This window comes from Miniopterus schreibersii (genome assembly GCF_964146895.1).
Source record: "Miniopterus schreibersii genome assembly, chromosome: 8".
Lineage (NCBI taxonomy): Eukaryota > Metazoa > Chordata > Mammalia > Chiroptera > Miniopteridae > Miniopterus > Miniopterus schreibersii.
Window position 1 is genome coordinate 20,593,939 of NC_138109.1, and position 13,681 is coordinate 20,607,619.

At 56.8% G+C, this 13,681-nt stretch overlaps 1 protein-coding gene across 2 annotated transcripts in view; it reads right to left on the reverse strand.

Annotated features, from left to right (window-relative positions):
* Window positions 1–938: 938 nt before the first annotated feature.
* Window positions 939–13,681, reverse strand: part of STK40 (serine/threonine kinase 40) — a 37,915-nt gene continuing 25,172 nt past the window's right edge. For both annotated transcript variants that reach the window (XM_081144921.1, XM_081144920.1), the window contains exons 7-11: window positions 8,946–9,061; window positions 5,618–5,762; window positions 5,350–5,469; window positions 4,867–4,951; window positions 939–3,263 (exon numbers count right to left, since the gene is read on the reverse strand). In XM_081144921.1, coding sequence (XP_081001047.1) covers window positions 3,045–3,263; window positions 4,867–4,951; window positions 5,350–5,469; window positions 5,618–5,762; window positions 8,946–9,061 — 685 coding nt within the window. In that variant the 3' untranslated portion in view covers window positions 939–3,044. The remainder of the gene's footprint in view (window positions 3,264–4,866; window positions 4,952–5,349; window positions 5,470–5,617; window positions 5,763–8,945; window positions 9,062–13,681) is intronic.

The window sequence follows — 13,681 nt, forward strand, 5'->3', positions numbered from 1 at the left end:
AGGTAAGATGTGGGCCCGATGAAATGGGCAAAATTCCTATCGATTTGGGAGAGGACAGGATGACGGGGAGCCACGTGGATGCCTGGGTAGGTGTGGGGCTGTGGGGTGAAGGGGATAAGGGGCCTGGGGGGTCTGGTCTGAAGTATCTGCAGAGAACCAGGGCCTTCTCACATCTTGGCGAGGTGCCACCCCCTCTGGCTGTGTGGACAGTGACTGGGACATCCTCCTTCATGGGTCTCTGCTCTTTTTGTGACCTGGGCCTGTGTGGGTTCCTGAACACAAAGGTAAGTGTGCCTGGGCCTGGTAGTGTGCCTGGAGAGGGGAGGGGCCAGACTACCTCTAGCTTCACTGTTTCAGTGCTCAATCTGCAAAGTCTAAATTTAAGCAAAGGAAGGAAGGAAAGAAGAAAGGAAGGAAGCTTCTTGGCTTCCTATGGAGGGGAGGGAAGGAGCCGGTGATTCAGGAAAGGGCCTGGCCTGGCCCTTATTACGCCAGCTGCCCCGGATGGGCATGTAGGCACATGGGTGGTCTCTGTCTGGCTAAGTTCTCTCCACCTCCGATGGGGGTTTGGCAGGGAGAGAGGATCAGTACTCTGCAAGCAGCTGCCGCTCTGGGATACCTTCTTCCTGCACAGGTCCCTGGCTGAGCCAAGCCAAGCAGGGACTTCCCTCTTGGGGACTGAGGGGAAGCTGGACCAAGCCGGTCATGGAGAATGCTGAGTAGTTCTGGTCCCCTCCCCCACTCAAGACAGAGAAGGCGTGTGGCCAGCTGGCTGCCCAGGTGTGTGGGGGGGCGCCTATCCGGCGCACCTGGTGGTAGAGCCCAGCGCTGCAGGAATCCTGCCCTGCCTGCTGGGACGGGAGGGAGGCCTGGCTGGTGGGACACGGAGACGGCAGGTGAGGAGGGCAAGAACGGCAGACAGTACAGGCCACGGTGGCTCCAGATCAGGAAGTTTTATTGCTGACATGCAGGAAGAGTCCCCATGTAGTACAAAAATATGTCTTTATACAAATTTTTTTGTGACTTTTTCTGTTTTGTTTTGTTTCTTTACAATTGGACTTCTCTCAGCGTGTGACAGTCAGTGAGGGCAGACCCAACCTCCTCTCAGTTGCTTCGCTATAAATTAATCAGACACATGGGCTGACCCCGGAAGGGACCTCCGTCTGACAGGGCTCTGCAGACCTGTAGGATATTGCTTTGAAAAGGAGAAAGACCACACATGGCAAGCAGGCCTGGAGGGTCTGGGCAGGCTGCTGGGCAAGGGGCACAGCTGAGCCCCTCACAGGAGGGCAGCCACAGGGCTGGGGTCCCTCGGCTGGACTGCATTTCTACTCCCTTAGGAGACTTCTTTTTGAAATAAATATAGAAAAGAGGGCATCCCCCGACCCCATAGCACGACACCCTGGCTCTCAGCGGCCAGACAGCTAGCTGACAGAGGCAGAGCTTGGTGCTCAAGGGGAGTAAGTGCTGGGCTCAGGTGGGCTCCCTCAGACCCACTGAGGCAGAGGCACGAGGCGCCCAAGTGCTGGGAGGGGGGGATGGGGAGGAAGGGGCATGGGTGGCCCTGCTACTGCTGGCAAGAGGTGGCCCCATTTTTTCCAGATGGGGAAACTGAGGCACAAGGAGGTTTGGGAACTTGTCCAAGTCACTCACAGTGAGTCAGCTTTTGGGGAGGGGCAGCTCACACTGGGAAACAAGGTCACACAGACCTTGGTCACCTTCCCACTGTGGAGCAAGGGCAGGCAGGAAGAGCCTAGGGGCCCAGGGCTGCCTGGAGGGGAACACTTGGCCTTTCCAAGGGGGTCTGGTGGGGGGCTGGGGGAAGGTCTTTGCTTGGCACTGGGCAGGGCCAAGTCCAGTGAGGGAGCGTGGGAGGGGGGCATTCTGGTGAGAACAGCATTTCTGGCAAGAAGGGCATCCACTTCAAAATCTCGGCTCAAAAAGGGCAGCAGGGCTGTTCTCAAGCCAGATGGGACCCCAGTTCCCACAATTCTTCCCAAGAGCCCTGCAGCCCATGGAGGACCTGGCCGGAGTCTGCTGGGAGAGACACCACATCTATTATGAGGCAGGGCAGGGGAGTGATGTCCCCACCATTCTCTGAACAGAGAGGGGTGTGGGGAGCGAGAGGGCGCGCAAGCAGGGCCACCTGTCCAAGGCTGGACCAGCATGCCCTGCCCGGCCCGACCACCAGGCACCCTTTCACATCGATGTTGGTGTTACCTCGGTACCCGCTGAGGGCGGAGAAGGAAACCAGGGTTAATGCGAGTGTACAGCACCTCAGAGAAGCGACTGAGATGGGAGAAAGAACCAAGTCCAGAAAGGCCTCCCCATCACCAGAAGCAAGGAGGGACTGGTGGGCTGGAGGTGGAGAGGGGCCGGCAAGAAGGGGCTTCTGAGCCTGGGGTAAGGAGGGGCCCATCTGAGGGCTGTGGACGCCCTGCTGTCTAGCCAGGCTGGGGTAGGGAGTGGCCCTGGGCAGAGCCACCTGGTGATGGGAGAGAAGTTGGTTTCAGTATAAAAATAAATATATTTGAGTTCCACTTAAGATGAGGTGAAGGTTTTCCAAAGCTTGGACTGAGGGGCCTGGGGTCAGAAGGGGAGGAAAACTGACCATGGGAGGGGCCTGGGAGAGCGGCGGGGAGTGGGCATTCGTTTGAGAGCCAGCAGAGAGCTGCACTTTCAGCTTATTTGGACTGTGGGGGGCAGCTGCCCGGGGCAGGTGGCTGGGTGGGCTCCCTCCTCCTCCCTCTCACTCAGTCCAGAGACAGCATGGTTAAAGAGACAGAGGTAGATTAAAACGTCATGATTAAAAGCAGATTAGTCATCTAGGCTTCTCAGATTAAAAAACCAAACAATCAAGCAATCATTCCAAAAGGTAGCTTCGTGGTACCTCTGCTGACCCCATGTGTGACCTGGGCTGTCCCTGGCTGTCCCCGTGGCAGCCTGGGAGAGAGTTCGGCACTCCAGGGCCCAGCCCCAAAGCAGGACATTGGCCGGGGGGGCCAGGAAGAGGTGGCGGGTGGTGCTGGTACCCCTGCCTGAGGCTATTTCCGCAGGCAGCGCTGTGCCAAGATGGCTGCGTCCAAGGGGTTCATGGGCTGTGCGTCGTGGCCCAGCCGGCGCACCAGTGGTGCACTGCCGAACTGCCGCTTGGGCACCCAGCTCCGGGCCTCGTGTATGGAGCTCTTCTCCTCAGCCAGCAGCAGCTGCTGCCGCATATAGTTCTCAAACTCGTACTGGGAACACTCCTCTGTCACCTTCGCCTGTGAGGCCCAGAGGGAGAGAGAGAGAGAGAGACAAGAGTGGCCAGATGGAGAGAGAAGAGCAGGGGAGTGAGTGTTAGATCGATCCAGAGGCTCCCTCCCCAGACACCTCACCCTTGGACCCGACCTAGCCGGTGCCAGTGTGGACGGGTCCCTGAAGCCCCCAGCCAACCTGAACCTCACCTTGGCCACCCTGGGTGTTGTTGCTTCAGCTGAAGTAGACCTGGGATCTGAGCCAGATCCCTCACTTCCTAACTCACTGACCTTGGGAGAGGTCACATTACCTCCGAAGCCTTAGCTTCCTTGCCTGCGAAGTGGAGCAGTAATCTCCCCTCAGAGAGGTTATCGAGACCCCTGGGGGACCAGTGCAGGGCACGTGTTATAAAAGAGGCCCTAGCCTGGCAGGCGCGGCTCAGCGGTTGAGCACCGACCTATGATTCAGGAGATCACGGTTCAATTCCCAGGCAGGCACATGCCTGGGTTGTGGGCTCAATCCCTAGTAGGGGGTGTGCAGGAGGCAGCCGATCAATGACTCTCTCATCATTGATATTAATAGCTTTCTCTCTCTGAAATCAATAAAGACATTAAAAAAAAAAAAGAGGCCCAGGGCTGGGGTACTCAGCACTTGGGCAACCATGTTTCTTTATCCTGCCCCAAACTGAGCCTCGTGGAGTGGCCCAGGCAGATAGTGACACACTGAAGTGGTGGGTCCCTGTGTTACTCAGTAGAGGGGAAAAGCAGGGCTATGGACTCAGACTTGGGTTCTTGATCCAGCTCACTACTTCCAAGCTGTGGGACTGGGAACCCTATTTCTGAGACGAGGATAAGAACATTCGCCTCACGGGACTGAATGAGAGGCGCTCCTTACATGCCAGAGACCATTCTTAGCTGCTGAACAGTCCTGGGATGGCTGGGAGCTGGGGGTAGGGCCTGGGACTCTTCTCAAGGGCCGGGAGGCTCTGCTGTGGTCCCAGGCTGGGGTCTCCTGGTCCTCCCTACCTGGTGCTTGCTGTGGATCTCCAGGGCGGGCCGAGAGGGACCACGGCATCCCTCCTGGGGGCCTGGCCCAGCTCTGCCCTCCAGGGGGCACCCTAAGATCATCCAGTAGCTGCTGCCTAGTACTGAGGTCTCTGCCCTCACTCTGGGTCCAGAACTTTCTCCAGTGCGGGAAACAAGGGAAAAGAGAAAACTGGGAGAAAATGAATCATCTGGAAAATGAAAAGCAGGAAGGTTGAGCCCTGTGAGTCAGAGGGGCAGAGAATGTGACTGTTTAAAGGGCCAACCCGTGGCAGAGCGCGTGGGCAGGAAGAGGAAGCTGGGAGAGGGCCAGGCTGGGCCACTGGGAGGCTCCCTGCTGGGGGCCCTCCACCTCAGTTGCCCTCTCGGGCCACAGACCCACCAGCTGAGCCAGATACACGGCAGGTCCCAGGCAGCATAGGGCGAGGACTCAGGCCTCCCTTTCCCACTCCAAAAGCTGGGGACAAAGCTGAGAAGGCCCTGAGGCCTGCTGGGAGCTGCCACCTCTGTCCCTGCCCCACCTGTCTTCCCTGGAGCCTGGTCCCTCAGGACTTGGGTAACGGCCTGCCTGCCCTTCCACACTCACCTCCTGGGAGCTGTCTGCGTTGCTCATTTGGTCGTCGATGTCAGGAACCACTTGCAGAGGCCCACTCAGGGATGACAGGGATTGCCTGCAGGGGAGGCAGGCAGGTCAGCTCGGCTCCAAGCAGCCCCCAGCCCCTGCTCCCCGGGAAGGCCAGGTCCCCACTGCTGTAAGACGTGGGCTGCGTCCCAGCTCAGCCCCTTCCTGACATGATCAATACTGCTTCTCCAAGCCTCTTATCCAATAATGGGGACAATTTCTACCCCACAGGCTGTGTGTGGTAAGAACTCAATGAGATAATGCCCCTCCATCACTGGCATCGACTGGCAGGCAGGAGGTGCTAGACCCCAGTGCTGCCGGGACCCTCCCAATCTTGCCTGTGGGGAAAACCTGAAATTTGACTCTGCCTGGCAGAAAAACAGGCCCAACCTCAGACTCCTTTCCTGGCAAGATGGGCAGAGCCCAGCCCTGCTCCAGCCCACTCACCACGATGCGATGATGGCACTGAGCGCCTCCAGGACATCACCAGCGGCCAGGCGCTGCTGGGGGTCGAGGACCAGCAGTTTCCGGATGAGGCACACGGTGCTCTCAGAAACCCGCCCATCCCTGATGCAAGAGAGGGAGAGGGAGAAGGCTCAGGTGGGGTGGGCTGGTGCTGGGTGTCCGGCCCAGGACTCTAGGACTCACTGTGTTGTTTCTGCCCCTTGAGAATAAACAACTGGGCCTCCCTGCCCTCCCCACGAGGCGGACTCACTCAGGGATGGTGTACTCAGCAGCCTTGATCTTGCGGAAGAGCTCCTGCGGGATGCTGTCGTAGAAGGGGAACTGGCCATAGAGCATGGTGAAGAGCACCACGCCCAGGGCCCACATGTCGCTCGGCTTGCCGCGATATGGCCGGCCTGTGGGCACAGACACACGCACACTGAGCACGGGGTGGGAGAGAGAACAGCCTGGGACTCCCTCAGCTTACCAGCTACCTGCTTGAAATCCTATCCGTGGGACCCCTCCACCTTGCCAGCCTCACCTCTGGTCCCCCGTCCCCCTTCCTCCCAGAGCAAGCCAAGCCGGCTCAGTCCTGGGAGCTTTCGCCCATGTCGGTCCCTCCCCTGCTCTTCAGGCTGATCCTGCTCAAGCTCTCAAGGCCCAGCTCCCCAAGGCAATACTGCCCTCCCCGGGCCTGCCTCCTGCCTCTTCCTCGAAGCAACAGCCCTGCTCTGTGGACTGCGAGTTCCTGGGTGCTGGGCCTGCTCTCTAGCCCCAGCTCCCAGCAGAGCAACTCACAGAGCACATAGCCGAGGTGCATGTGGAACAAAGAGCTAACTGGTTTTGAACAAGTCAGCCACAGTCCCATCGCGATTCCTTCATAGCACTGAGCACAACCTGTAAGACCCCTTTTTTGTCTGTTTATCTGCATCTCCCCCACTGGAAGGCACGTTCTCACATGCAGGGGTCTCTCTGCTCTGCTCCGGCTGAGCCCAGCGCCCAGAGCCCAGAGCCCAGCATGGGCTCACTTGCTGAGTGACTAGTGAAGTACACTCTCGGTGCTAGCATTGGAAGAAACACTTTGATCTCATTAAGTCTCTACCACAACTCTATGAATTAGGTATTTTCTGTTTTTCCACAGAGTAAAACGAGGCCCAGGAATGTGATTTGTCCAGGGTCGCATGGCTCATGTAAAAGCCCTGCTCCTCCCTTTGTCAGGGGGATCCATCCACCCACCACCGGCAGCACAGCTCCTCCCACGTGCCAGCTGCTGCCTGACCTGCTCCAATGGTAGGATACGGGAATAATGCCAGCCCTCCGAAAGCCTTGCCCGCCATCCCTGGGACAGCGCCCTGTGTGCCACACCAGCGGCTCTGCGGCAGCCGGGTCCCTGAACACAGCTCAGCTCTCCAGGTGTGGAAGATGTTGCTGGGCACCAGGCAACAAGCTCCCGCAGGAGTTCTGTCAGGTGACCTTTCCCTGAGCTCTGGCTTCTGAGAAAACACTAAACTTCAAGCTTTCCTTCAGTGATGATGGTCCAGCTAATGTTTACTGAGCCAGACTCTAGGTCAAGGCTTTATCTAATCCCACAGGGCCCTAATGCAGTAGGGGCTATTATCACCCCAATTTCACAGATGAGAAAGGTGAGGTCCAGAGAGATAATTCTTTCGAGGTCACACAGTTATTAACCATAAGCTCTATGAGGGCAAGGCCATGGCTGCCTTTACACAGCTCCACACCCGAGGCCTGAGGCTGTGCTTGGCATGCGGAATAAATGAAGTAGCAGAGCTGGGATCAGAACCCACACGCAGGGCTTGTACTTAATCACGAACAACGTGGGAAGCAGGACTGTGCCCACGAGGAGACTGAGGCCCAGAGAGGGGGCTGAAGGCCAAGTCACACAGCTGGCTAATCCGCATCGCCAGAGTTAGAGCCTGGGGTTCTGGTCTCCCAGTCAGGTCTCTTTCTGGTGCATGGGGGCCTCTGTTTCACCCTGCAAGATGGGCCTGAATCTGGAAGAACAAGAGTGAAGCCACGGGCAGCAGCAGGGAGTGACTACCATGGAGGCCACCTGAGCCTGGTGTTGCTAAGGACAAATCCTGACCAGAGAGCCCTCCCAACCCCAGGCCTCCACACCTCACAGAGCTGGGCTGAGGGAGGACCTGGCTCATCCGCCTGGCCTCTTTCACCTACAGAGATGTGTTGGGGACTCTCATGGAGGGTGTCTGGGCTGGGAAGAGAGTTGGGGTACAACCCTGGCACCCAGGTCCCTCCAGCAGAGGTCAAAGTGACTCCAACCAAACCCCCCAGATCTAGAGAGTGTCACCACTACCCTCTGCACATGGGTAGCCCTGGAAAATGCCTGGGAATCTAGGTGATGCCTCAGCTGGGGGAGACTTCCAAGGGGACTACAAATGCTTATGGCAAGTTATAGCAGCCTGTTTCCTAGGAAGACAGGTGACGACCTGGGAAGAGGCTGATTCTGCTACTGCGAGGAGCAGCGCACCTGAGTGTGCTGGTGGTTATGGACCTTGGGGACAACCTTGAGACCTTCACGTGGGAGGAACAGGAACTGATATAAGCCCTTGGCCCCCTAAGGGATCAAGACAGAGGGACCCAATTTGGTAAAGAAGAATGGGAAAAGGAAAAGAAAGACTATGGTGAAGCCGGAGCCTGGGCTTGGGCAGGAGGCAGTCCTGGGATCCAGCCTCCAGGTTTACACTTAGCTATGACTTTGGACAAGAGATTTGATCTCTCTGAGCCTAGGTTTCCTCCTCTGTGAAAAAGAAACTTCCAATATTTACCTCATAAGGTAGCTGTGTGATTTTAAACAGATAATGCATGTCATGCTCAGCACAGTGCCTGGTGCTTAGGAATGACTGGTAGTTAATTACTACGTAACTGCCTTATTTATTTTGTGTATTACCTGTCTCAGCCCCACTGGAAAGTCAGTTCACCATCCATGGAGACAGGGATGCTTGTCTGCTTGTTCCTGCTCTATCCAAAGTGTCTACTACAGAGCCTTGCCCATGGTAGGCCCTTGGTAGGTAAATACCAGCAGAATGAATGAATGAATGAATGAACAAAGGGAGTGATGCCTTTGAAATGCAAATCTCACCGTAGCACACTCAGTGAAGTCCTGTTCAATGGCTTCCTTTTGCACTTGGAATAAAGGCTGATGTTTCTCAGTAAGGCTTTTGTGGTCTGGCCCCTGCCCACTCTCTGGCCTTGAACCAGGCTCACTTTCTGAGCAGCAGCTACAGGGGCCTTTGGTCAGTTCTCCTCAAATGCACTCTGCTGCTCCACCTAGTCACACTCCCCAGTGATTCCCACTTATCCTTCCCATCTCAGCTCAGATGTCAATTCCTTGGGGAAGCCCTCCAAGTGCCCTTATTTACACTCACAGGAACCTTCCCTGCCAAGCACTAAGCCCAGAGAAAAGTAAATATGCACGGGTGTGGCGACTGCTGTCTTCCTCCTCCCTGAGACCTAGCTGGAGTACCATGAAGCCCACAGGTAGGGTTTGCGGAAAGAATGAACTGCAGCGGCGCCTGGCTGTGTGACGGCCTGGGGCCCACTGCCTGGCACACCACACGTACCACTGAGCACATCTGGACTGATATAGGCGGGGCTCCCCCTCTGGTCCTTCAGCAGGTCCCCCTCGCTCACAAGATGCTTCCCGAGGCAGAAGTTGGTGATGGTTATCCGATGCGTCCTGGGAGTGGAAGGCAAAGAGTGAACACACCTTAGTCTGTCCCCAAGGCACCCCTGCTGCCTTCACCTCTTGTCCAGGGTGTAAAGGAATCTTGCCCACATCCTTTCTGCTCCCCAGCCCTTGCTGTCTTCCCCGTGACTCCATGGGTAGTGCCTGTGGGGCTGACTCTGTCAGTCACTCTTGGTTGCCACCTGCCCAGGCAGGGACCTGAGTCACTCTGACCGGGTGAGTGTTTCCAGGGAGCTCCCCTGATACTGCCACCCTAGCTGAGTCTTGGGAGGAAAGCTTAAGGCTTGGAACAACCTGCAGGGAGTTCCCAAGCAACCTTACATCATGTCTACATTGGGAGTGATTAGGGATTTAGTTCAATTCCCGCATTTATACAAGGAAAACGTCCAGCAGCGGTTTGGAGCCCACCCTTGGGTACCACTTCTATCTCCCTTTGCTGAGCCCTCTGGTCATCATGTCATTATCAATCAGCATCACTGACAGTCCTAAAAGCTAATGTGTACTGAGCACCTACTGGCCTCAGTGCCTGCTGTGGACTGTTTTCATTCACCCCTCACAACGCCTAGGAGGGATTTCATAGACAATGCAACTAAGGAACAGAGAAGTACAGGGACTTGTCCAAGGTCACACAGCCAGTGTGCAGTGGAACAGGATCCAAACCCGGGTCTCTCTGAACCCAGGGCCTGCTCTCTGGACTGACACACCCAGGTGCCCACTGTGCCCCGAATAGTACCAGCCTCTGACCTTCCCTTCCTTTCCATCAAAGCCGACTCACTCTCTATCCTGCACTTCAGATTCTGCCCTGACCTAGAAAACCATAAATTCCCCCCATCGGAGCTGTGGCTGAGAGCAGCTCTAGGCTCTGATCCTTTCTAGGAGGCTCACACTGTAAGCAAAGGAAGTGGCCCAGAGAAGAAGCCTTACATCACACCTGGAGGGGTGGGGCAGGCTCCTTCCCAGAGGCCCAGGAAAGGCTCCTTTGCCCCATAGGGTACAGCCAGTGAAGAAGGGTGACTCTCTACCCAAAGATGGGCAGGGGCCATTGCCCAGTCCCAATGTCAGTGGGCTGGCAGAGAAACCAGGGAGGACAGTAGGCAGGGAAGTCACACGAGGGGCCTTGGGCCACCTCTCAAGGGTGGAGAGGAGAGTCGGCTCAGAGGTGCAGGCTGTGTGGGGCAGAGGGTGGAATTCCCCAGAAGCTGCGTCCAAAAGGCTCCCAGAGCCTTTCAGCTATCCAGGGGAATTCTGCTGGCACAGGCCTGGTGCAAAACAAAGGCCAATCTGTCCTGCATTCCAAATGGAAATGTCGAGTCTCCTCTCCACACAGGCCTGCCCGGTTGGATGCCGTATTAGTCTGACTGGTGGCCCTCAGGGCAGCTGGAGCCCGAGAGAGCAGGCAAAGGGTCCTGGCCAGGGATCCCAGCACGTCAAACAGTGGACTGCTCCCGCTCTGAACTGCCCATGGCACTGTCATGAACACGGGACTCAGTCTCTCAAGTGCAAGGTCCCCACAGAACAGAGGCGCCGCCCCACCCCAGAGATGGCCAGGGCAGCTGCATGCGCCCTACAGGGGTTCTGAGGCTCCGACACTGGGAGGAGGACTGCTCAAGGGACAGCCTGGTGGGCTTGGGAATCAGATTCCCGGGCTCCAATCCTGTCTTTGTCACTTCCTGGCTGTGTGGTCCTGCGCATGTTATTTAATATCTTGCCAACCCTCAATTTCCTCATCTGTGAAACAGGGAAAATATTAGCACTTAACTCCCAGGACTGTGTTAGGATTTAACAAGATAAGAATTTAATCCCAAGGAAAGCACTGAGCCCAGGGCCTGGCGAATAGTCACTGATTACTAACCACTAGCTCTGATTAGCATGTCATCCTCAGACAGTGGGCAGAGGCTACCAAAGGGAGGCCCTGGGAAAGACACCATGTATGAGGTGGCGGGAGAGAGGTGCCACATTGTGAACACAGGCCCTAGAGTACACGTTCCCGTGTGGCTGAGCTTTCCACTCAACCCTGTGGCAGGACCCGCCGGCCCTCTGGGCGTGGGGCAGGGAGGGGGCGCTGAAGGAAAACTTGCTGAAACCCTGCAGGGATGGGCAGCAGAGTCCACTTGGCTGGCACTACTCTGCCTGCGAGGACCCTGGAGTCTCTCCCGCACGAAACCACATGGTCAGCTCCAAGACCTCCTGAAGCTTGGCGACTCTCCCTGCCTGGCCACCACCACCCAAGTTGGCTGGGTGGCGCACAGATCCCTGAGAGTCCAGACCCCCCAGGATCGTCCTGGCAGAAGGGGGCAAGGGAAGTGAGGAATGAAGGAGGGAGCGCTGTGTCAGCAGGGTCCACTTGGAGTGAGTCACTCTTTAGCTATGGCCCTTTGGGCTGCCACAGTGTTTTTCTCCTTTTCTAGGAACTTGGTGTGCAACTTCATTACCCAAAAAGAAAGGAGAAGAGGAACCCACAGCAAACCTCACATAATCCCAAGAGGGGATTTCAGATGTCAGATGTCAGTCCTCGCCTTTCATCCAAAGCAGGGTGAACTTGTCAGTGCAGCTGCCTGGCAAGCACTTCTCCTGGTTTCCTCCCCTGGGAGCATCTATTCTGCTGTGAGGACTAGACAAGGCCTCCAGCTTGACTTCCAGAGGATGAAAGCAAGATCTCAAGAAGGGTGGGTCCTGGACACGCACAGAGCAGGCCCTGGACTCTCAGTGTAGATGTCTGTGCACCACACCACCCTGCCCTCTTCCAGAACAGCTGGGAGTCAAGTGAGAGGTAGCCAGAACCTCTGCAACACCCCCCCCCCCCAGAGCTGCAGCAGCTACACTGGTGTTACTCAAGAGAGGTGTGACCTTCTGACGACCTTCCCAGACCGAGGGGGCCTAGAGAAGTGAGAGCCGGAAGCAAACCCACCACGGAGACCAAGAGGCTGATCACAGTGCAGAAGCCCTGAATGCACACCCCTAACAACCCTTGGGGTGCTCATTGGAGCCAATGAACAGCTCTGTGGGAGGCTGCGGGCACATGGACTTAAATGCTCAAAACACGTGCCCTCTCTTTGTGAACTGTGAGCCTGAGGTCCACAGCAGGAAGGTGACTGACCCAATGTTCCACAGAGGGCCAGGGCTGCGTTTCCCACGCTAAGACACTCTGCCCTCAGGGCTGGGATGGCTGTTCTCTGACACCTGCCCCCTCATGCATTTCAGAGCTGGGGCCCTCCTGGCCCCCACCATGGGTGTCCTCATCAGCAACACAACACACAGCGGGCCTCATCTCCAGGGGGAAGCAAGGGTGCGGGCCTGGCTGGTCCAATGTGGATGGGGGTGCGCTGACGATGGGCCAAACCCTATGAAGCAGTCTTGTGCCTTGGTCAAGCTCGGCAGAGGTACAATCACCTCCACTCTCACTGATGAGAGGAAATGGAAGCTCCAAGAAGCGCTGGTACCACAGCAGCTTTGCCACATGTGAATGAATCAATCAATGAATGAATAATCCAACAAACAAACTCTTAGGCCTCAGGGGTAATTAAAAGGCAGAGCTAGGCTGTGAGCCAGGTCTGACCCCCAAGTCCTCCTCTTCCAGGCTTCCCCAACTCTCTCCCTTAGCCAGCCAAGGGTTCAAGTATTTCTGTTTCCTTCCCTCCTCCCTGTGCAACGCAGCAGGGTCAGGCTGGCAAATCTTTATTCATCCTTCACACAGTGCCCGGGGTGGCTGAATCACTTCCCTGCCCCGTGGGCCCCAGCCATCTGCACTAGTCCTCAATACAGTGACGTGCCTTCTGGTCAGTGTCCTGTCACGAGCCGAGCTCTGGGAGACAGGCTGACCTGTGCGGTACAGCAGTACCCTCCCGTGGCACCTCAGGCTGGCACTGCAGGGTCTGGTGCCCCATGCCCCTCCCCAGAGGCCCATCTCCCTGAAGCTTCTTTTTCCTGGGACTGCTGTGGCTTTGGCCATTTCATAGGGACAGTGGCCCCTCCTGGGTGGGTGACCACATTATGGAACAAATCACCTACTACACCACTTCTGCTGCGAGATTTGTGCTGCCTGCCATTTGCAAGCCCTCAGACCCACTTCATCACCTGGAGGTGAGAGGGAAGAGAGGGTGAGAGGCTCACGAGAGGGGGTGAGGGGGTGAGCCCTGCATTTCTCAGACCATGGTGGACAGAGCAGGCCCTCCTCCTATTGGTCCTGGGCCCCTGCATGGTTGGTGTCCCTCTGCTGCCACCCCAGATCACTCTGCCTGAGTGGGGTGACAGCTTGAGGTTGGGGCCTCACATGATCTCCCTCTGCCACTGGTCCCCTGGGGTGCTGGGGTGAGCCACCAGATCTCGTCCAAGATCAAGGCACTCTCTCCCTGTTCCTGGGAGTGTTGATTTCTGACTACTCATAGCTGTGCCCTTCTCTGGAAAGTTCCCTTAGCCAAAGGACACTGCCAAAGCCTGTGGCCCACCCCGGGCATATTCCACATTCACTGGCTAGCCCAGTTGGGGTACAGGGTCATGTGCCCTCTTGCCTTGATCTGGGACATCTGAAGGGCTACCTGGCTCGCAAGCTTTCCAGGCTGAGACCATGTCAGGGCTGCACCCTCTACCTGATCCCGTCCCCTTCTCACTGAG